The sequence below is a fragment of the Xenopus laevis genome, chromosome 5L (assembly GCF_017654675.1).
Source record: "Xenopus laevis strain J_2021 chromosome 5L, Xenopus_laevis_v10.1, whole genome shotgun sequence".
Lineage (NCBI taxonomy): Eukaryota > Metazoa > Chordata > Amphibia > Anura > Pipidae > Xenopus > Xenopus laevis.
In genome coordinates, this window is record NC_054379.1 from 103,989,459 (window position 1) to 104,011,556 (window position 22,098).

The 22,098-nt window shown below is 36.8% G+C and overlaps 1 protein-coding gene across 2 annotated transcripts in view; it reads left to right on the forward strand.

The window, feature by feature from the left end:
- The window catches only part of LOC108716937 (disks large-associated protein 2), a 159,275-nt gene that overhangs the window by 95,872 nt on the left and 41,305 nt on the right, over positions 1 to 22,098 (forward strand). Inside the window, exons 4-6 of one of the 2 annotated variants that reach the window (XM_041563199.1) lie at positions 10,670 to 10,817; positions 14,417 to 14,476; positions 16,815 to 17,034. In XM_041563199.1, coding sequence (XP_041419133.1) covers positions 10,670 to 10,817; positions 14,417 to 14,476; positions 16,815 to 17,034 — 428 coding nt within the window. The remainder of the gene's footprint in view (positions 1 to 10,669; positions 10,818 to 14,416; positions 14,477 to 16,814; positions 17,035 to 22,098) is intronic. The other variant, XM_018263536.2, reaches the window with a different exon arrangement.

Consider the following 22,098-nt stretch of genomic DNA (forward strand, 5'->3'; position numbering starts at 1 on the left):
CGCCGGCGAACAGTTCGCGACATCTCTAATTGTAGGCAATGGTAATGATATAGTATACTGTATGACCTTGCCAGAATTTTATGTCTAAAATCACTCAATACTAGTTATGGAGATAGCATTAGATGCTACATAACTCAGCAAGGTAGTAAATCTATTCTTCCTGCAGACATAATCTGTATATTATAAAGTTGAGTACATGGCAGACAATATCGGTCATCTGGCAAATATTCACCAAACTTGCTGGCATCAGTTCTGTGCATGGCTACAAACAACCTGACTAAAGCTGGCCATAGATGTTGAGATTTTTAAAAGATCAGATCCTGATCGTGAGACCACGATCTTCTCAGAACGATCGTACGATCGTACGAATCTACCATCAACTAAAAAGACCAATTTACCAGGAAAACAAAGGGGAGCTGCCTGCTTGGCCCAGCAAACATAGAGAGATTGCACTGGGACCGACAAAGATTTTTTGACCTGGCCGATCAATTTCCCGACAGATGTCGGCCGAAAAATCGTAAGATGTACGATCGTTCGAATACCACTAACCGCACGATAATTTCGAAGGATCGGTCGGGCTTCCCTAAAATCGGTCGTTCGGCAAGAAGAATCGTCGCGTCTATGGGGACCTTAAAGTTGCTAGACTAGTGGGTGCATTCTATAAGTGCCCATTAGGCTGGTCTAAATTACTGAGGGTTTCCCCAGATCATTAATGGTTATAGTATCCTGTGGAATATAACAGCTGTCAAATCGACACAAGTTTTTGTAAAAGAAGGGCATCTTCATTGTCATTATAATACTTTATAAGTGGTTTTTATTTGAAATCTATATATTTTTTCTTAATGGCAGGATAAGTGTGAGAAAATACAGTAGTAAAAAATAAAAAGCATCATGTCTGTTTTATGTGTGTCAGGGGTAATATGTCAGCTAAGCAGTATTAGAATTCCCATGGCTCCCTTCAAATCAGATAAAGAAATGAATCGTGCAGCAGCGGTAATTATTTGAGATGTAGTGTGTAATGTATGTGCTACACAGTGCATTTTCCCAGGAAATTATTGAATGATGCATCACTTCTGATTATGCCTACTGACTACTCTATTGCCTAACGCCTTGTACTACGACCTTCTGCCCAAAGACTTTGCTTTACAGTCGTGCCCCTCTGCTTATCCAGAACCTATAGCCTTGCACCTCTCGTTTAAGTCCTGGTGGCATCCAAGTAGCTGAGGGCTCCTCCTGAGGCCAAAGGCGGTCAAAATATAGGTGAAGCACGAGCCGAGACCAAGGTGCTTGCCATTTGTTCTGGTGTTGGGTGCCGACCGTTACAGCGCTGGCTTCTCGCACGCATTGCAGTTGTCCTTTCCATCGCCCCCCCCCTACTGCCTAAATCAGTTGCAAGCGGCTCCTGCATCTGTATTTGACTAGTACTAAATCACTTTTGGACCCTAGCAAACATCCAGTGACTGAAAGTTGATTTGGAAAGGGCCTGACATAAACTCCAACTATATTCAGCTGCCAATAATACTAGTATGAATAATACTAGTATGTTCAACCTCACACATCGATAGATTTAGAATGTGACCAATATCCCAGAAGACAAAATATATGAAGACAAACCTTCAAAAATATATTGGTGTGTTTAAAATATAAACATCTTGTGTGTTAAGAAATCCTAAATAGTCCTTTCAACAATTGTCATCACAAATCATTCTTAATCATTTCCCTTTAATGGATCCATTATGACCCAGTTCTGACAGTGTTTTGACCATGGCAAACAGGACTATCAAAACCCTTCACTCCTTGGCTTCTTGCCATACATCATGGAATATTTTGAACAGACACTCCTTTCTGTAGTGTTGTTATGTCTGCGTGTGGTGTTTTACTAATAAACTTTGATTGGTTGGTATGAGCCAACAGAAGATGTTTATAGAAATCTTAGCAGCGTTGACCTTTAGAGTGTAACAGGAAGTTATTTTCCACATCAAAAAAATGATAAAAGTTATGAACTTGACATTGAGGGGCACATTTACTTAGTTCGAGTGAAGGAATAGAATAAAAAAAACTTTGAATTTCGAATGATTTATTTGGCTACTTCGACCATCGAATTGGCTACTTCGACCTTCGACTACGACTTTGAAATGAACGATTCGAACTAAAAATCGTTCGACTATTCGACCATTCGATAGTCGAAGTACTGTCTCTTTAAAAAAACTTCGACCCCCTACTTCGGCAAGTAAAACCTACCGAGGTGCAATGTTAGCCTATGGGGAAGGTCCCCATAGGCTTTCTAAGCTTTTTTTGGTAGTAGAAAAATCATTCGATCGATGGATTAAAATCCTTCGAATCGTTCTAAACTAATTGCGGTAAATCCTTTGACTTCGATATTCGGCAGTCGAATATCGAGGGTTAATTAACCCTCGATATTCGACCCTATGTAAATCTGCCCCATAATGTATTTAAGCAATTCTAGACATACACTGTAGGTAGTATATTGTGTGCAGGAAAAAAGAGCAATATTTCTGCCAAAAACAATATTAAAAACCGGAAATGGCGATAACACAGTAACGTCAAATTGACCGTTTTCTACATTCACGTCTTTAAAGTGATACTGACACTAAAAAACTACTTTTTAAAATATGAATGTACATTAAAAGTTGCCTATAGGTCATGTTGATCGTATTTTGCTGAGAGGTCTGTTTTTGCAAGAATTGTTAAAGTTCCTAAACCTGTTTTGTCAACCTGACTGTCCCATCTGAACCTGTCAGTTAAAGTTTCTAATGCTAACAGACTCCTGTTGCACAAATATGGCAGCTCCCTCATAGATCAACAGGGGGGAGTCAGACAGGTAATGGAAAAGCATCAGGCCAATACTTTATAGCAAATTATAAGTAGCATGCAAAGCCAATATTATGATAGATGCAAAAAAGGTTTAATTTCTGGTGTCAGTATCTATTTAAGGCACATTTTAATACTGTTATAGGGCTCCAGAACCTCTGGGCTTGTACATTTACTTTAATATATAAAATACAACATATCAAGCTATATTCATTTTAAGCTTTAGTTCCTGTAAGAATATAACCCATATTACTTGTTATGATTTACACAGCTCTGCATGATGGGAAAGTCACTTCTAAATGATTGGCTAGAGGCGAGGATGGGTTTGTCACTTACCATTTTCAGTACTGGAAGCTTAGACAGACAGCAGATCTGTGTTTTGGATATAAAACTGCAATTTCAATGCAAATGCATCTCAGTAACCACACTGGATAACACATTGACATTTTGTATTCAAGGTTAGCTTAGCATATCCATCGAAAAGAACATTTTTTGCCTAGCAAGTTACTGTGAAGGGCTGGGGAAGAGACTTTGTAATGTGAATGTATAAGTGGTGCTGAATTAGCTTGTGGCAAGTTTTAATCAGAGCATATATTGAAAAAAATATATTAAATGGTCATATCGCTGAAAAGTGTTTTGTATTTGAGATCACTTTAGAGTAGGAAGGAATCAATGGAATTCCAGATGGCAAAGAACAGGAACTCTCAACAGCCATTACATGAGAAGGGAGATGTTAGATGGTGAAGTTCTGCAATAGCTGGAGTGTCTTTGATGCATTTATGTGATTTAGTACTGACTGAAGACACAAAAACACAATAGACGTTTGAATCTCTGGAATTTCTCTAATGAAGCATTTCTGCTGTTCTGACAAGTCTTTTCGTTGTGCTCTAGAATTTGATGAAAAATGGGTTTCTAACTACTATGGAGAGATCAATTTCTCATTCTTTATCTTGCAGCTGCCTAAGAGCTGGTACTTCCCTTTCCTCAATCAATTATTACTGAATAAGAAACTGATTATGGTTCATTATCACTGAAGTCATGGATAAAGTAGACATTTATATAAATTGCTTCAAGTGGAGCAATGACATTTGTAACACTTATTTATTTAAATTTAGTACCACTGACAATCACTTATCAACAACCTGCAACTCTACTAATACATTTTACATGGCTGACAAATGTTAATCTGTATGAAAGACAACAGGAAATAATTTTAATTAAGAGTACATGTGTTGCTATAATCATTTAAAGATGTGACCTTTCATTTACAGTAGTTCCATATTTAACAGCTTCTGCCCACGTTTGTTTTATTGATTCAAAGTGACAGCTGTGAAACTATGGCAAATGGTAGTTGTTTCTCACCACAGAAGATCCCATGGAAGACTGTTGATGTTTTTTTTTCTAATTGATGTGTTTATTATGCTGTAATTTAGAGTGATGACATGGTAAAAGTTATTTGACAGGTGGAACCTTCCTTTGGCTGCTTACCTTTCCACATAATGAGCCGTTGAAGCAGCAAAATAATATTACATTAAGATGAGGTCTTTCCATAGTTTTTTGCATTTTCCTTAATTTACAGTTTAGATAGATAGATAGATAGATAGATACTAAACAAGGTAGCCCCAGCATAAATAAATGTGTGGCATTTGTATCTGTAAGCAAAGCACATGATGTAATGGGTCTATTTTGTTATTGATTTTCTTTCGTTTATAGAACTCGACTATTTACTTGGTACTTTCAGAGAATGTTTAGTCATTCACATAAGGTCATGTCCCAGTGGAACTTGTAACCTAAGCTCTCTGTAACAGCCACAAACACAAGTGTAAAATGACAATTATGCTACAAAATATTTTGGGATTGTGAAAGGAAACCAATGCATCCAAATCAGTGTGTCCTTACAGCTAGGGATTAGAATGCTTGTTTTCTTCAGTGCTGCTGTCCAACTACTGTGGTAGCAAGGGCAGAAATTATTCCGGCCTACATAGTGGAAGGCCGATAATGGAAGCTAGTGTTGACCACTCCCTGTTTTTAAACCACACCCACTTTAAACCAGACCCATGTTACCACAAGATCATATCCACATTAATTGTGGTAGCACACCAAAAAACCAAATGCTTGGTGCTCACTGCAGGCATATCACTTATCACTCATAGGTAAGATATACCATTAAATCCATATGCCTCCTCTTCCCATTGGATAACACAGCACCCCCAGCACATAATTAAACACCTTAGGGGCCCCTAAAAATAATTTATTTTCAAATGCTAACAAATCCCCAGAACAATACCAGGCTTATTTTCCTCAGGCTGAGCAGGGCACATACAGGCAGAGTATGGCATACACAGGCAGAATATGGCACTCACAGGCAGAGCAGGGCACACACAGGGAGCATAGGACAGGCAGAGCATGGCACACACATAACTTTTTACTAATTATGGATATTAGTATCACAATAGCCTTAGAAATTATGTCTGTCCAAGAAATTATCCAAGCCACTATTAAAGGCATTAACAGAATCAGAATCACAGCAGTGCATTCCACAACCTCACTGTGACGAACCACCTACACTGCTTCAAATGAAAGTTCTGTACCACTAGTCTAAAGGAGTGGCCTCTGGTAGTGATAGGTGAATGGATTAGCCAGGCATGGATTCACAATGAATTTCCAGATTTCGCCGATGGTGAATGTCACTTGTCAAAACTGTTACAGGTCAAAATTATTCAGACGCCTATTGACTATAATGCATTTGGACAAAAGAGGCCCGCATATATAAATTGTCACGCGTCGAAATACTATTGATGTCCATTGACTTCAATTCGAGTCGCAAACTTTTTCGGAGTTTCGCGAATTTCTCTGCAAAGTGAAACGGGACAGATTTGCCCATCACTAGCCTCTGGTGCAGCAATACACGTTATGGGGAAAAAATATCCTCTAATGGTAATCATGTCCCTTCGCAAGCATCCTTTTTCCAGTGATAACAACCCCAACCATGACAGGCTACCCTTATAATTGAAATCATCCATCCCTTTAATTCCATTAAACAGCAATCTAAAAGCCACAAGGCTCATCTACAAATTTAAATCAAAACTTTCATACTACACTGCAGCTAATGTGATATCTTTATTTCTCAACAGGTCAGGTCTTCTACCATTCAGAATCTACTTGCTTATGTACACACATAACCTGCTTCTGTGTGGGGTGAAACTTATGATTGGGGGCCTGGTAGAATACTAAGCCCTAATGATGAGCGAATCTGTACCGTTTCTTTTCGAAACGCATTGAAGCCAATGGGCGTATGACAATTTTTCTCGCTCCAAATGCATTAAAGTCAATGGGAGTTTTTTTCTTATGGCAACATTTTTTGTCTCTGTGACTTTTTTGTCCAAATGCATTAAAGTCAATGGGCGTCTTTTTTGTCTCAGCGACATTTTTCTCTGGGCGACTTTTTTGTTGCTGCACATTTTTAGACGGTAAATTTTTGTCACAGTTTCACGAAATAATTTGCAAATGTCGAAATGCGGAATTTCACCACAAATCCATGGCTGCTGAAAACATTTGCTTATTACCAATAAGCACATGAGACCAAATCAGACATGGTAACTTAGTAACTACTGTCTGCCTTTAGACAGGACCAGTTACAGTGCTAACAATGTATTATCAACTTTGGTTCAGACAGCAATAGGACACAGCAGTTTGTCTGCCTGGAAGCAGCACTGGGAAATATGCCTGGCTCTATCAATAAATATAATATGTCAAAGGCAAAATGTATCTAAAACATTTCATATTGTTGTCTTTTTGTTTTATAAATCAGATTAAGAAGCAGAGCCATACATAGATTTCTGAATAATGTATGTTTGCAGCTTGTTCAGGCTGTTGCTTTTGACATTGTTCACTTTGTTTTACTTTTATTTATGTGACAATATAAACTATGATTATGTTTTTCTTGAATAAGATAAAAAAAGATTTCAGGATAAAGAAATATAGCTGTTCTCCTAAGACTGAAGATCAGATTCAGTGCTCCACTGTCAAAAGGTTGACATGAAAAGCAGAATAATGTAATACATTTTCATTCAGGCATCGTGCTTTATTCTAGAAGCACATCAAACAGATCTCTAGGCTAGCTCACACCGTATCTTCAGATAACCTATGGCAAAATGCAGTCAGATCTAAGTTGGGTTTGCCATTCTGCATGTACCACATCACATATTAATTGTGGCTCAAGATGATCCCTTTAAAGAAGAATTAAAACCTTAAATGTATCTGATCATAAGCATAGTACAGGGCTGTACATTCATTATCCAGGGATAGAATGCATGAGGTTTTGACCAAGGTCCAGACAAAAACAAACCCCTAGTAGGTACTGCCCTGTAAATTCTGTGCTTCTATTCATTAAAAATACCACTTTTAAAACTTCATGGTCACAGTGAACTGCTTTAATCATTGACATTATGCAATCTGATTTGAAATGTCGCCTTCCGTATAATATATATGTCCTAACAAAAGGAAGCTATCAAGGTACTATGTATAAATACTGTATATAACATTTCACTTCTTTGTGACACCCCTGTGTGCAAACTGTCATTGTTTTTAATTGCCCTTTCTGCTGCTTGCTGGCATTTACTTCTACAATTATGCTTATTATACACAAGCATTTCCAGGTCCTTCTCCATCAAAGATTCATCTATTGTAATCCAATGCAGGCTAAAAGTAGTTGGACTGAATCCATGGTTCTGATTAACTTTGTCATTAGCAAACACAGAAACATTGCATTCAATCCATCTCATTAATAGAACAAAAATAAAAGAGGAACTGAAATTTGCAATATATCACACTGAATCCTAGTACAGAATAGAATGTATCATTGACAGCCACTCTCTGTCCACATTGTCTTGCCGAGCTTCCCTTGGCAGACTTATCACGTGCAGGGATAGAAATAAAACACACAAACACACACTGATCAATATTAGATAAGAATAATATATTGTTAGAAAATTAACACATCACCGATTGAACACAACGCAACGTCTAGCCGACCTTCCTTTGCCAGACTTTTGAGAGGAACATTAGCTGGGGACCCTGGGCCAAGTACAGCGAACGCTCAAAGCCAGATCAATCGGCAAAAAGTTCTACACAACACGTCTGCTTGTAGATGAAGTCCCGAAGTCCCCTTAAATGGGATCCCTTTTCATACTAGTGTAACAATAAAATAATCAATCATAACAGAATTTGATCTAAATCCTAATTGTTGACATATACCAAAATAATGGCCAATACACCTGTAAATGTCACCATGAGCTTTCTTCTTGATGAACATGCTTATATGTTTATGAATTAATTACCTCAACTCCTGCTGTTCCCTTGTCTCAAACTAATATTAATATATCCATATTAATTACCTCAACACCGGTTGTTCCTTTGGCTCCAGCTAATGTCAGTACATCCATGTTGTAACTAAGGAGCCACATTGGATACACTTGATTACACTCACATTCATACATGGCCTGTCATGTCACATTTGTATCACACACATTCCTTTAGCCAGCTATCTGTCCATGTACAAATAAGACCAACAGACAAATGATTATGTTGTTGTGTATCAAACAGTTTGGCTAAATCCACAGCAGAGTAGATAGTAACTTTTTACGTAATTCATTATTTTTAATGTTTGCTTTGCAGGCATATAAATCCTAGGTTGACGCACAACTCCTTTTTAAGTTAAGAATTACAGTAGCTTTTCATGAATTCATTACCACCACTATACCAAATGGAATGGAGGTAAAGTTCTCTAAGTCATGTGGGTGCATTTAATGTTTAGGTATTATGACTGGAACCAGCTGCTGACAAATTTTGGGGCAAAGCAATATTATACTACAGTGCAAGTCCTGCAACACTGGCTCTGTATTGTTTATATAGGAAAAGAAATTATTGAAGCACATTTGCCAGTAATCTGTCCTTAATTTTCACCCGGCAAACACACACTTTTTAGTAAGTAGGGTCTTGTTAACAGCTTAACCTATCCATGCCCTATCTGTCCCATTTCAGTGGCAACTTTACTGGCAACCACTGCCTATGTCAGTATTTATACTAATTGTAGATTTTCGTATCACTATAGCCTTGGATATTATGTCTGTCCAAGAAATCGTTCAAACCCCTTTTAAAAGCATTAACAGAATCAGCCATCACAACATCACCCGGCAGTGCATTCCACAACCTCACTGTCCTCACTGTAAGGAACCACCTACACTGCTTCAAATTAAAGTTTTGTTCCTCTAGTCTAAAAGAGTGCAGCATACCTCCCAACATTTTGGGAATAAAAATAGGGACAAAAAAGTAGCCGCGTGTAGAGTGGCAACATTTTTGACCACGACCATTTTTGTGTCCACACCCCCTAATTACATGTTAATTTCACAAATTTCGCAGCTTATAAAAGTTTGAAAAGTTTTTCCCAGTTATTACAGTTTTGTTATTAAAGGTGAATTGCCCTTTAAGCTGTGAGTCTAACTTTTCCCAAGGGACCTGTTATCTTATATTGTTACAATTACTTATTTGCTTATCTAGATTGCTGGCTGTTCAGTGCAGAGAAAAACTGGACTTTCCAGTACAAATGAGGGACTGCAGGTCGAGCTGTCAAAAGAGGGACTGTCCCTCTAAAAATGGGACAGTTGGGAGGTTTGGTGCAGTATTACATTTTACATCACCCTTCCACCAATACAGAGTTTTCTAATGTAATCAATGCTGTATTCCTGGGGTAGGACTTTGGTTTCTGAAACAGAGTGCAAAGACCTCAGCTAGAATCCTACCCTCAAAAAATTGTGTAACCTGCGGGTTGCGGGTAGGACTTTCAGGTGAGGGTATTGATCCAAGTTGGCGAGTTGTGGGTCAGGTCGTGGGGTTTATCTATAGCAAGTTTTACTCATTTACACAGTTTAAAATATTTTTTCTGACCTGCCCACTTCTGATGACGTTGCTTCCAGTTTCCAGTCAGGTAGTGGGTAAAAATGAAGGTTACAGGCCACAAGTCCAGCTCGGGTCTGGGTTTCAAAAACTGGTTCCGCTCAAGACTCTACTTGCAGCAATACAAGAACATAGTAAAAAAAAATGGCAGATAGCACCCTTTTTTTGCACCTTGCACAATGAGTTCTGTAAAGTAAATGAACACTCCACAGAACAACTGTTCGCGCTGTTTTATATACTTTTGAATACAACTGGGAATCCTTGAAAGGCAAACTAGTAAAAACATTTTGAAAGAACTCTGTATGAAATGAGCAAATTAAAATTGCAATTAAAATGGAATTAAAAGCATCTTTTGCATTTAGAATGTATTTGTCAGGTTGTGTTATTAAGCTGCTCCACTTCTACACGATGAAATCACCTTGCCTAGTACAAAAAATATTGCATAAAATCTATCTTCAAGTCTCTACTCTTAAAGCCCCCATAGACGCAAACATTTTTCTTTGATGATCAATTTTCTGACCGATCGTTCTAAAATCTAAAATCGTTAGATGCACTATCGTTCGATTCCCACTAACCTCACGATAATTTGACAGATTGGTTTTAGTGCAATCAAACCAATCTGTCAAATTATCGTGAGTTTAGTGGGAATGGAATGATAGTGCACGAAAAGATCTTTTAAAAATCTTTACATTTATGGCCAGCTTTAAACAGTAAAGGAGAAAATAGCTAGCATGCCTGCTTTGCAAATCTGTTGTGCCAATAGGGTTTGTAGTGTAAATGACTGCTTGCTAAGGTTCATATGGGATTTAGATCAGGAGTGATCTCTATTTGCTGCTCTGCATTCATCAACCGTGTTCCTTCTCTCTTTTTATTTCTTTTGTAGCCAGAGCTACCTACAAGCTGCAAGTGAAATGCCTCCTGGCCATATCCTGGACCCATCAGGGAATTACAATTCTCCTAAATTTCGTTCTCGAAACCAGAGTTATATGAGAGCTGTCAGCACACTCAGTCAGGCCAGCTGTGTCAGTCAGGTTAGAACACTTACTTTCTGCTTGACATTTCCACCCTGTTGTACAGATATCAAATGACTGTTTTATTTGGAATGCAGTAGATACATATCTGATTACTAGGAAATTATCTATGCAAGTAGAACAAGTGCCTTTGTTGTCTTTTTGCAATGAAGTGAAGTTTGAAGTGTTTTTATATCTGTACTTTACTTAACTTTCCATTTTCTTTAGATGACTAATGAGTTTATCAGAAATACAGTAGGTGAATATTTCTTTTATATTCAGGTTCCTGCTTCTACTCACACCACTAACTTCTCCTTTCTTCTACATTTGGAAGAAGATTATGGCAAAGTTTGCTGTGAAAGTTCGCCTACAGGCTGATTCAGGAAAGAAATGTGGCAGATTTCTTAAAATTCAGATTGGGAAATCTGCATTTTTCCTGACAGTCAGAAAGGGTGTTAATGAATTGGAATATTTATCATTGGAATATTTATCAAGCCCTTTGGGCTTTTTAAATGTGGCAGTTTGTTAGAATGCATTTGTTGGAGTTGAGTAGTCAATCCAACTCTATTTGACTGGAAGTAAAAGAGCAGTAGTAGCACAGAACGTTAACACCTGATTCAATTGGTAGGTCCTCAAATAAGACAGGTGTTGCTTTAGATTTCATTCAGTGCAGACGTTTATCGGGCTAGCCAAATTGGTAAAAATAGCTTTCTGTGTTACTAAATATAAGTACTAACATGGAAAATGATTTTTAAATGTAAGCCTTTTTTTAAACACACAGTAACAGTACCATGCAGCATAGCTATATTCTTGACAATCATTGTGCTTTGGATTTAACAAAAATTGGTATTGTGAATAAATCCTTCTAAATAAATCTGTATACTTTTATCATTTTCAATGCTTAATTAATTTCCTGTAAAATTCATTTCAAAAAGCTTTTTGCAACACAAACTTTTACGCTGTACACATACTTCCTTACATTTATGCTGCTTTGGGGAGTAAAATCCATGGTTACCATTATTATTGTAGCATCCCTAAAAAAATCTTCTCGAGCTCAGTCAGCAGTTCATTTTTTGGGGGGTGGAAGGGAGTGGATAAGTGGATAAGGAAATTTAGTTTTTTTAAATGGTATGTGTTTGGATCTGATCAATGGAAGTTGACGATTTTACCTTTTCTCAAACAAGGGTATGCTGTACTAGATATGGTGTGTGTATGTATATATGTACTGTATATATATATATATATATATATATATATATATATATATATATATATATATATAACAAACAAGGGAAAGTTGTGCTCACCACTATTTTTTAAAACCATTAGGCGGGGGTGCAATGAGGCTGTGACCACAAAATACATATAGTCAAAAACAAGAGTCCTCTGCACTCAACCCATTATCACTATATTTAAGACAGCGACATTTTGTGCATACTGCTACTAAAAAATGCCTTACCCTTTAAACAAAACAGGGATTGTTTGTCCATATATTGCAATATATTTAAGCTGGCCAACTACGTCAAAGTCATCCCATATCTGGCCAGTCCTATGCTTAATTTTCATCTGATTCATTAAGAATTCTATTGCTTCATTATACATTTTTTGCTTCTTGTTTTTGACTATATATATATATATATATATATATATATATATATATATATATATATATATATATATATGTATAAGAGATGCCAGCACTCACGTAAAAAACTGTTATGGTGCCTGGGTGCACGGTCAGTAGATTCAGCATACAATACGAAAAAGAGGATTGGCACTCACAGGACTTAAAAAATAATAAATTTATTGTAAAATAATGGACTAACATTTCGGCCCTCCCTAGACTTTGAGAAAGGCTCTAGGGAGGGCTGAAACGTTAGTCCATTATTTTACAATAAATTTATTATTTTTTAAGTCCTGTGAGTGCTGATCCTCTTTTTCGTAATATATATATATATATATATATTTAGACTGTAATTAAACTGTAAATTATATGCCTGAAAACTGTGCTTAGTTATATAAGTAATAATTAATGTTATATAGTGATGTAATTTGTGTCACATGACTCATCAAAACTTGCGTATTATAAAAATAACGTTCAATGAGCTGCATGAAGGCCTCATGTTATTATATGGTCATGGCTCTCCTTGTAACTTATGCATCCTAATATTTTATAATAGGAGGAACATTATTTCCTATATATATTATATTTGTCACACACCCTGACTGATGCACAAGGAGTGGCAGAGACATCTCTGGGAAACACAGTCAAGGGAGAGTTTCTTAGAGTTTCTTTGTGGTGCTCCCCCTATCATCAAATGCATGTGTCAGCCATGGTGCTTTTCTTTAAATAACATTTAGGTGGTCAAAGTCATTTTGACATCCTCCTTCAGATAGCAGGGGTGGTCAAAACAATCTATCATAATTTATCTGCTGTAAAGATATCTAAAAAAAACTTTTAGACTTGAAGGAAGAAAATACTGACACATATGGAACATTACATATTATTTTTAGGTACAAATAAAAACTTTTTACTGATATCATCCTTTAAAATCACCTTTCGTTATGATGCCAGTATCCCCTAAGCCATCTTTAGATATTCTTGAACACATAGTTTAACACATGACCTTTATTCAACTGACTTTGCTCTTAATTTCAATATGCTTTCCATTCTGTTGGCTTTGTTTCACTGTAACTCTTAAGAACACTGCCTGTTCTGAAGTTTCATAAGACTGTTATGATTGATTACCCTCGCACAGTTTCTCTAGTCTCTAAGGGTAGAGGAGCAGCGCCTTTATATACTGTAATCGTTGGTTCAAATGAGCTATCCATCAATTTCCTTTTATCCAGTTCTCTGCAGAGATTCCCTTCTAAGTCATAAAAAATACTCGGCACAGTTTAAGGGAGAATCTACTCAGCAATGCCACCATTCAAATATATCCAGCTCAGGGAATATAAATTCTGCTTCCTTGGTTGGTTTACTCCTTGTGTAAACGTATTTTATGCAAAACAATAGAAGACTATTCAAAAGGCTTAGAAACAAGAAATTTGAATTTAGATTTTCTTAAGCACTTACAAAATCCAACAATTTTATATATAAATATATATATATATATATATATTTATATTAAAACAGGTATATGATCCATTATCCGAAAACTCATTATTCAGAAAGCTCTGAATTGCACAAGGGTCATCTCGCACAGACTCCATTTTAATCAATTAATTAAAACATTTCAAATACATTTCCTTGTACTTGATCCCAACTAAAATATAGTTAATCCTTATTAGAGGTAAAACAACCCTGTTTGGTTTAATTAATGTATAAATTAATCATTTTTTATTATACTTAAATTAGGAAGATTCAAATTATGGAAGGATCCCTCATCTGAAAAACCCCAGGTCCCAATCATTCTTCATAACAGGATCCATACCTGTCGGGGTAAATAATACATCCATGTTCCTATAAGGTGTAATTGTTTCTGCATTTTGTGAAATTTCCAAAAGAGGTGACGATATTCTGCCGGTACCCTGGAATTTCCATATTGGGTTTGTACATGGTAATTCCATTGCGATCTCAGTGAAATCTAATAAGAGATTGTTCTTTTCTTTTTTTGCAGGATTTCCTCATTGAAAGTCTGCAAGAATGCTTTACCTCAAAGGAATATCCTGAGATCAAGGTGGCAGTACCCTGTATATTCCCAGGCTAGGAGAAGTCTTTACCTGTTTTCAGACACACAACATCATACTTCCTATTTTTTTACTGCTAAAAATCCACTTTATAGCTGTATGATACAAGTATTGCTCATTGCAGGTTCTGTACTGCAATGCTTCTACCTATCATACAGAAACACTATGCCAATTCGGAGTTTTAAAGTCGTGCAAATAACATCTCTTGCTGGTTTTTATTATTAACAAAGCTTGTCTTAGCAATGATACTTATTATTCAGAATGTGAAGGACATTCCTTCTCATTATAAATAGCTGCAATTTATAGATTTAAATGTACATTTGATGTAATACTGTGATTGGTTTTTGAACCTGAAATGATGACAGAGCAAGTTATTTGCACTGACAGAACTCTGTGTATGGGCTATCCCATAGTGAGGAAAACTCTCATGTCATTTTACATTTCCCTGTCATTTACATTGAATGCACATTTACTATGGCATACTAATGCCTAGTAATTACTCACACATTACAAACGTATCTAAAAAATGATTTCCATATGCATATGTATAAACAAACTTGAACAGTCAAGGTTGAAGCAGCTAATGATATTAATGACTGGGCTGTGCAATTAATTAAGCCAAATACGTCATCGATACAGTGCAAAAGTTGAACTTTCTACACAATATCTCACCAGTATTGTGCTAGAGCAAGAGAACATGCACAACATAAGAATAAGAATTCTCCTTCTCTGGTAGTGATATGACATACAACTGCCATCTTGTATGCTTTAATGGAATGAAGAAGTGGAATGCCTTGTACAGTTTAAAAAAAATGCATTCAACTTTGATATCAAGATTAAAAATATATATATGATCTGTTAATCTTTGTCTAAATTCCCTTCTTCTTCCATGCATTCTGAAAGTCATATGAGATACATGTTTTCATTATTTGTTAAATGTGATGCTCTTGGTTGCTAATTTAGATAATGATTTTAACCAGCATTAATATTGCTTGAAGGTTTTCTGATCAAAAGTTTAATGCAATTGTACTGTAGTGTATATGCTTTTAGCTATAAAGCCTCTCGATCTGTCTTTAGTAACAACCAAAAATAGTCAAAAATATATAAACAATTTGTCTGCCAATATAAAACACATGCTGTAAGATTGCTGCATTTTTATTAATTATTAAAAACATGCACAACTTTGTTTTTTTAAAAAAAAATACGTTTTAAAGGGATTCTCTCATAATTTGTATTGTGCATTTTTTATTTAAATTACACTGTTTACATTACAAATAATTCACTCTACCATATAAAATTTTATATAAAAAAATATTCCTGAAACAACAAATGTATTTTTTAACTGTAATATTGGTATGTAGGCAGCCATTTCAGGTCATTTTGTCTAATCCTGTGCTTTCAAAAAAGGGACAGCACTTCCCAATGGAACTGCTTTCAGATGAGCTATTGTTTCTTCTACTCAATGTAACTGGAGTTTCAGTGGGACTTGGATTTTCAATTCTGAGTGCTATTTTCATATCTATCTGAGAGCTGTTCTTACCTTCCCATTGTTCTGTTGATGGGCTCCAGGGGGGAAAGTCGTGGGTGATATCACACTAACTTGCAGCACTGCAGTAAAGAGTGGCTGACGTTTATCAGATCACAAGTAACATGACTGAGGGCACCTGGAAACTAACAACATGTCTAGCCCCATGTCAGATTTCAAAATTAAATATGAAAACATCTGTTTGCTCTTTTAGTGAAGGATTCTACTGAAGCAGCACTATTAACTAATGTGTTTAAAAAAAACATGTTTTCCCGTGATAGAATTCCTTTATTTTATGTCACCGTAGAATATCTGAGTAGCAAACTGAACCATATGTGCTTGCTGCAGCATAAATAAGGTAGATTTAACTAAAAGCCTATCAATACAATCTTAACATTTCTAAACTTGTAATATCATCAGAATTAGGGGGAAATTATTCAAATAACAATTCTAAATTGCATTATACTGACTGTTGGAATCTTCTAAGCACTTATCTAAAAAAAATAAAACAGCAAAATAGCAAAAACAACATTTACAGTTGATGACTTTGCAAACCAAAGTCCTTTCTCATTTCTTTTTTTACTAACAGTCATCTGCCATTGTTTTAACAACAAACCTACAAATATTTGAAACAAGAGTCTCATGATGCTGCAATTGTCACTCTTTCCCATCATCCTCTTGTTCCTCATTGTACAACATTTTGTTCACTCTGTTCCTTCTAACTGTTCTTGCTGTTGTAGTAATAATCCTGGATCATTTTACCTAATTCTATAATACCAATGTAGTGTTTCCTCTCATTTCAGATGAGTGAGACAGAAATAAATGGGCAATATGAGTCGGTTAATGAGTCGGTCTTCAGTGAAGTTGACTCGCATGCAGTGGAAGCTTTGGACCTCCCAGGATGCTTTCGAACAAGGAGCCACAGTTACTTAAGAGCTATACAGGCTGGTTATTCCCAGGATGATGACTGTATCCCTACTATCACTACTTCCAATGTCACCTCATCTACAAGGTCAACAACAGGTAAAAAAATATATATACTTTATTTTGTAATCTCTATATATCATATACAGTAACCAGCTTATCAACACATTGGTTTTCTATATGGAAGATATAAAAAATTAAATATACGGTATATATCATTATAGTATCCCATATAAATATATGCTATTATGGTAAATTAAAATCATGTTTTGTGAAAAAGAGCATTTAATTTATACGTAGTTGACTCAGAGGCTCTGTTGGAGCAGCAGCAACCTCACACCTCAAGTGTCAATGGGGCCTACTTAGGGCCTCCTAGGTTGACTCTTTAAAGGGGACCCGTCACCTTAAGAAATAATTCCAAATCCTATTTTATCATGTTAGTCAAGCAAAATAATCTTTATTTATACTATATAATTTATTTAAATCTTGTTTCCTTCAGCCTGGTAAATCATAATTATAGCTAGCAGGCAGCTGTCATTTTGTACCTTGCCTTACATTATCTCAAAATCTTCTTTCTATGCCAGAATGGGGAACCTGATGGCAATTCTCATGCCCAGGCTATATAATTAGATGGTAAGGAGGGAGGGGGAATGTAGGATAGCACTGACATCTAGTAAGTGCTGAATGGAAAGTGAAAGTAATTTCCTGCCCCGCCTCTATGCCTAAGGCATGCAGGAGGGGCAGGCAATATATGATGGACAAGTATGGGTATGAATGTTTTAATAAGAAAAAAGAATTTGGATTTCATGTTTAATTTGAAAATTACTTTAATTAAACAGGTTTTTATGTCTGGATGACAGGTCCCCTTTAAAGGAGAAATATTGAGCTTCTTGTATTATATTCCCCATTCCTTTGAATGTATAGTTCCCCAGTAAAATGGTTTAGGTGGAGGGCCACCTTCTGATATTTGCTATTGCATTTTTAAAAAATGAAATGTTACTCCATGTGAGCAGGTGGCTCCCTAGCTGTTACAGAACAAGAACTACATGTACCCTTGGTTGGAGGTAGTTTATTGAGGACAGCTGGAGGGCCACTGCCTGATATATGGGATAATTACCAAAAAAAGCATGTTCCTTCATGTAAACATGTGTCTTTCTAGCTGATGCAGAACAAAAACTGCATACATCCTTGGTTGGCGTAACGCTGGAGGATAACCTAGTTACAATAGCACTGCAAGAATGGCCCTCCAGCTGTGATCTAATCACAGTTTGCCCAATTTAAGGTTGAAGGTTGAGTTGTTGCTGGACACAGGCAGGAAACACCAAAGTGTATAAGAACTGTTTCTTTAATGGAGACGCAGTTTAAGATGTGCAAATACAAATGCTGGAAACAAAGTCGAACAGCTGATAATGGGACACAACAGAGCTTAAGGCTACTGGAAGACAGGGAGATCTGTCACCCGTATTTAACAATGCAATATTCTTACCAGTATTCTGGAGCGGGAAATTCAAACTACCATTAGTAAGCTGCACGATTCTGTCCTGCTTCCAGTGAGATGTAGTAGGGCAGAAGCAGAGCAGCAAGTGTAATGGGTAGGGGGTGTTTTCTTTAGCAAGAGAAAAGCTTAAAGGGGTGGTTCACCTTTAAGTTAACTTTTAGTATTTTATACAGCTATTTCTAAGCAACTTTTCCCTTTTTCTTCATTATTTATTTTCTATCGTTTTTGAAATATTTGCCTTCTTCTTTTTCTGACTCTTTCCAGCTTTCTGATTGGGGTCACTGACCTCACCTCAAACCAAATGCTCTGTAAGGCTACAAATGTATTGTTATTGCTACTTTTAATTACTCATCGTTCTATATTCAGGCCCTCTCCTATTCATATTCCAGTCTTTTATTCAAATCAATGTATGGTTGCTAGGATAAACTGGACCCTAGCAACCACATTGCTGAAATTGCAAACTGGAGAGCTGCTGAATGAAAAACTAAATAACTTGAAAACCACAAATGAAAAATGTAACCAATTGCAAATTGTCTCAGAATATCATTCTCTACATCATACTAAAAGTTAACTCAAAGGTGAACAACCCCTTTAAGCAAGACATGTGGAGGACCTGAAAGGAGAAAAGGGAGTCAGGTGACTTCTTCCTCCTCTACTGAGAACAGTAATGATTGGTTGGGGTGCAGCTCTGTTGCCATGGGGACAACCAGGGACAGGCTCCAAAGGCGGGGACTCTTTCTGGGGTCAATTTTCAACAGGGACAGAGAGTCTGAAACAGGGTAATTCCCTGTGGAATGGGGATAGATGACTGCTACTGGAGCCTATGGATTTTGTCTGGCCAACAATGCCTCGTATTCTGGATCCGGGAGAACTTGCACCAAGAAACACCAATGAGTGGATCAGAATAACAAGTTCCGTTTATTGAAGGTCAAACATAGGCTTATATAGGTTATAAGTAAAGACGTCCCAATATAGTGACATATCAGCATAGTTATTAGCATAGTATATGTCTGTAATAGGTATATCCTTCAGGATGGACAAGATAGAAAAGAGACAAATATGTGCATGCGCGTTAGCTAAGATATTTTGTCTGAGGCAAGCTGATAATATTGTTTATAGTACATGATGATACTTATGCAAAGTTGTCTAAGAAGAGACAGTACAGGGTCGTACAGAAAAACAAGTACAGAGGCCTACAAGGGTCGGCACGTAGGCATGTTAACCCTTCACTTATGGCAAAAATTAGGCTGGGAGCAGAGGGGCATAGGTGAGTGACTTGGTCTGGGAGCAGAGAGACATGGGGGTGGGGATAAGGTGGGGAGCAAAGAGACATGGAGAAAAGAATTAGGCTGGTAGCAGAGAGACACGGAGAAGGGACTTGAGCTGGGAGCAGAGAGACACAGAGGAGGGACTTGGTCTGGGAGCAGAGAGACATGGGGAGGGACTTGAGCCGGGAACAAAGAGACATGGGGAGGGACTTGAGCTGGGACCAGAGAGACATGGAGAAGGGACTTTGGCTGGGAGCAAAGAAACATGGGGAGGGACTTGGGTGGGGAGCAGAGAGACATGCATGAGGTATAGGGCTGGGAGCAGATAGTATAAGATAAAACATATGCTAGACAGAATTACAGTACTGTATAGGTCCTATTTTCAAAATGTTGGGGTATTCTGTTTAAGGGGTCTTTCCACAATTTTGCTCACCATAACTTAAATCTGCTAAAAAAACATTTAAACATTCAGTAAAGCCAAAAGGATTGTTTTGTCACCAGTGGATTTATGCAGCTTAGTAACCATCAATTAAAAGGCACTGTTTTATTATTAGAGAGAAAAAGGAAATGATTTATAACATTTAGAACTATTTGCTACAAATGAACTCTATTGGAGATGGCCTTCCTGTAAACTTTCTGGATAAGAGATCCCATAACTGTAGCATTAGTATTTCTCACTACAGACTGCAAGCGGAGGATCATTTCTACCTCTTATCTCATTGTTTTGACCAGCCAGTTATGGAAACAAGGAACACAAACATTCCCCTGAAAAAAAATGAGGTTTAGAAACACCATTATTAAAGGCAGGGGGGCCCTGTACCAGCAGTATAATTATGCATTCTCCCTTACAGTTATAGGGCTGTACACTCTTAACTTATCATAGTTTTAGCTTTAATATGAAGGGTGAATAGGATAATATCATTATAGAAAATCAAAACACAGATGTCCTTAAATAAATGTGTATTGTATTTGTGTATATCTTCATCTGAGCAATAATCACACAGTATGAACACATATAGAAGCAGCAATCTGAGATACATAATGATACTGTAAGTATTCTGTAGTCTCATCATTAGAAGAGATGCAAAGTGCATTTTCTGCTTTGTTATGGTATTTCTTTCTACCTAGAATTGAAGCCATGAAGCGAATTTATTATTTATTTAGTAATAATTTGCATCAGGGCAGTTACCCACAGCAAATTTTCAACAGTTATTTTTTATACAACTGAAACATACAGCAAATATCTAATTGGATGCTATAGTGCAATCTAGTACCTGTCTAGCAAGTTGGTGCATAAGCCAATACCCAGCATATGTATTTGCTGTCGTAAATGACCCCTAAGTGCATCATGGTTAGAGTTTGCCCTTAAATTAATTATGTGGTGTATATATGTGAGACTTACTCTTGAACACATTCCTTATTCTCACAGCACATTTTCAGCAAATAGCTGCTGTGTAGACCCCAGAACTTACAACTCTTTTACTTTACAATGTCACAATGTCTTCCTTAGCAGAGGAAAACTAAATGTAAGCTTATTATTGCTTTAGGTCCCACATTGGAGTTTATAAAAGAAGACAGACACTTGAATATATACACCTATTAGTATGGGTGAAGGCATAAATTTTAAGCCCCTCATCCTTCTAGCAGAAATTAGGAAACTCTAACCGAAATCCAAGCCTGTTTGGATATGACAATACTTAATTAGATGTCCTAGCTATGCTTGTGCTCCAAGGCATCCCATATGCAGCTAGCTCTGTATGTGGGATGTTTGTAGGTTTCTTCACTTGGCCCCTATGCCACAGGATCTAGGTCTGCTTCTTCCACCCTTCAATCTCTGATCTCATAGGAAAACCTATGGGGAATATCAAAAACAATCCTAAAAGGAACACTACACTCTCAAGGAATAACAATATACAGAATGCTACATTTCCATAAACAGTGAAATTGGTATTACTGTACATGCAAAACTGTCAGTGAGCTGTCACAAGCCTCTATATACAGAGTATTATAATAAACTTAATCACTGACAAGGATAAAATTCATAATAGAACCAATAACTTCACCATAAGAGCTGGTTCTCGCAGCTTGCAAGCAACAAGAGAATTGACCTATAAACCTCCCATTCTTTAGGGAACCCGTTTTGAAAAATCGATACATAAAACGCTTGGTTTATACAAGTAAACTATGAGCATTGGCTCTATTCTGCAGAGAATAGTGACTCACGATGCTTATGGTCTATTAAAAGCAATGACAATGCTTGCAATCTTCCATGGAAATGACTCAGAGAATGCGTATACAACAATTGATGGAATATTTTTACATGAATAAACACCAGCTTGTGTGTACTGTATGTGGATACTATTGTTCATAAACTGTACATACATATATGCAAACAGC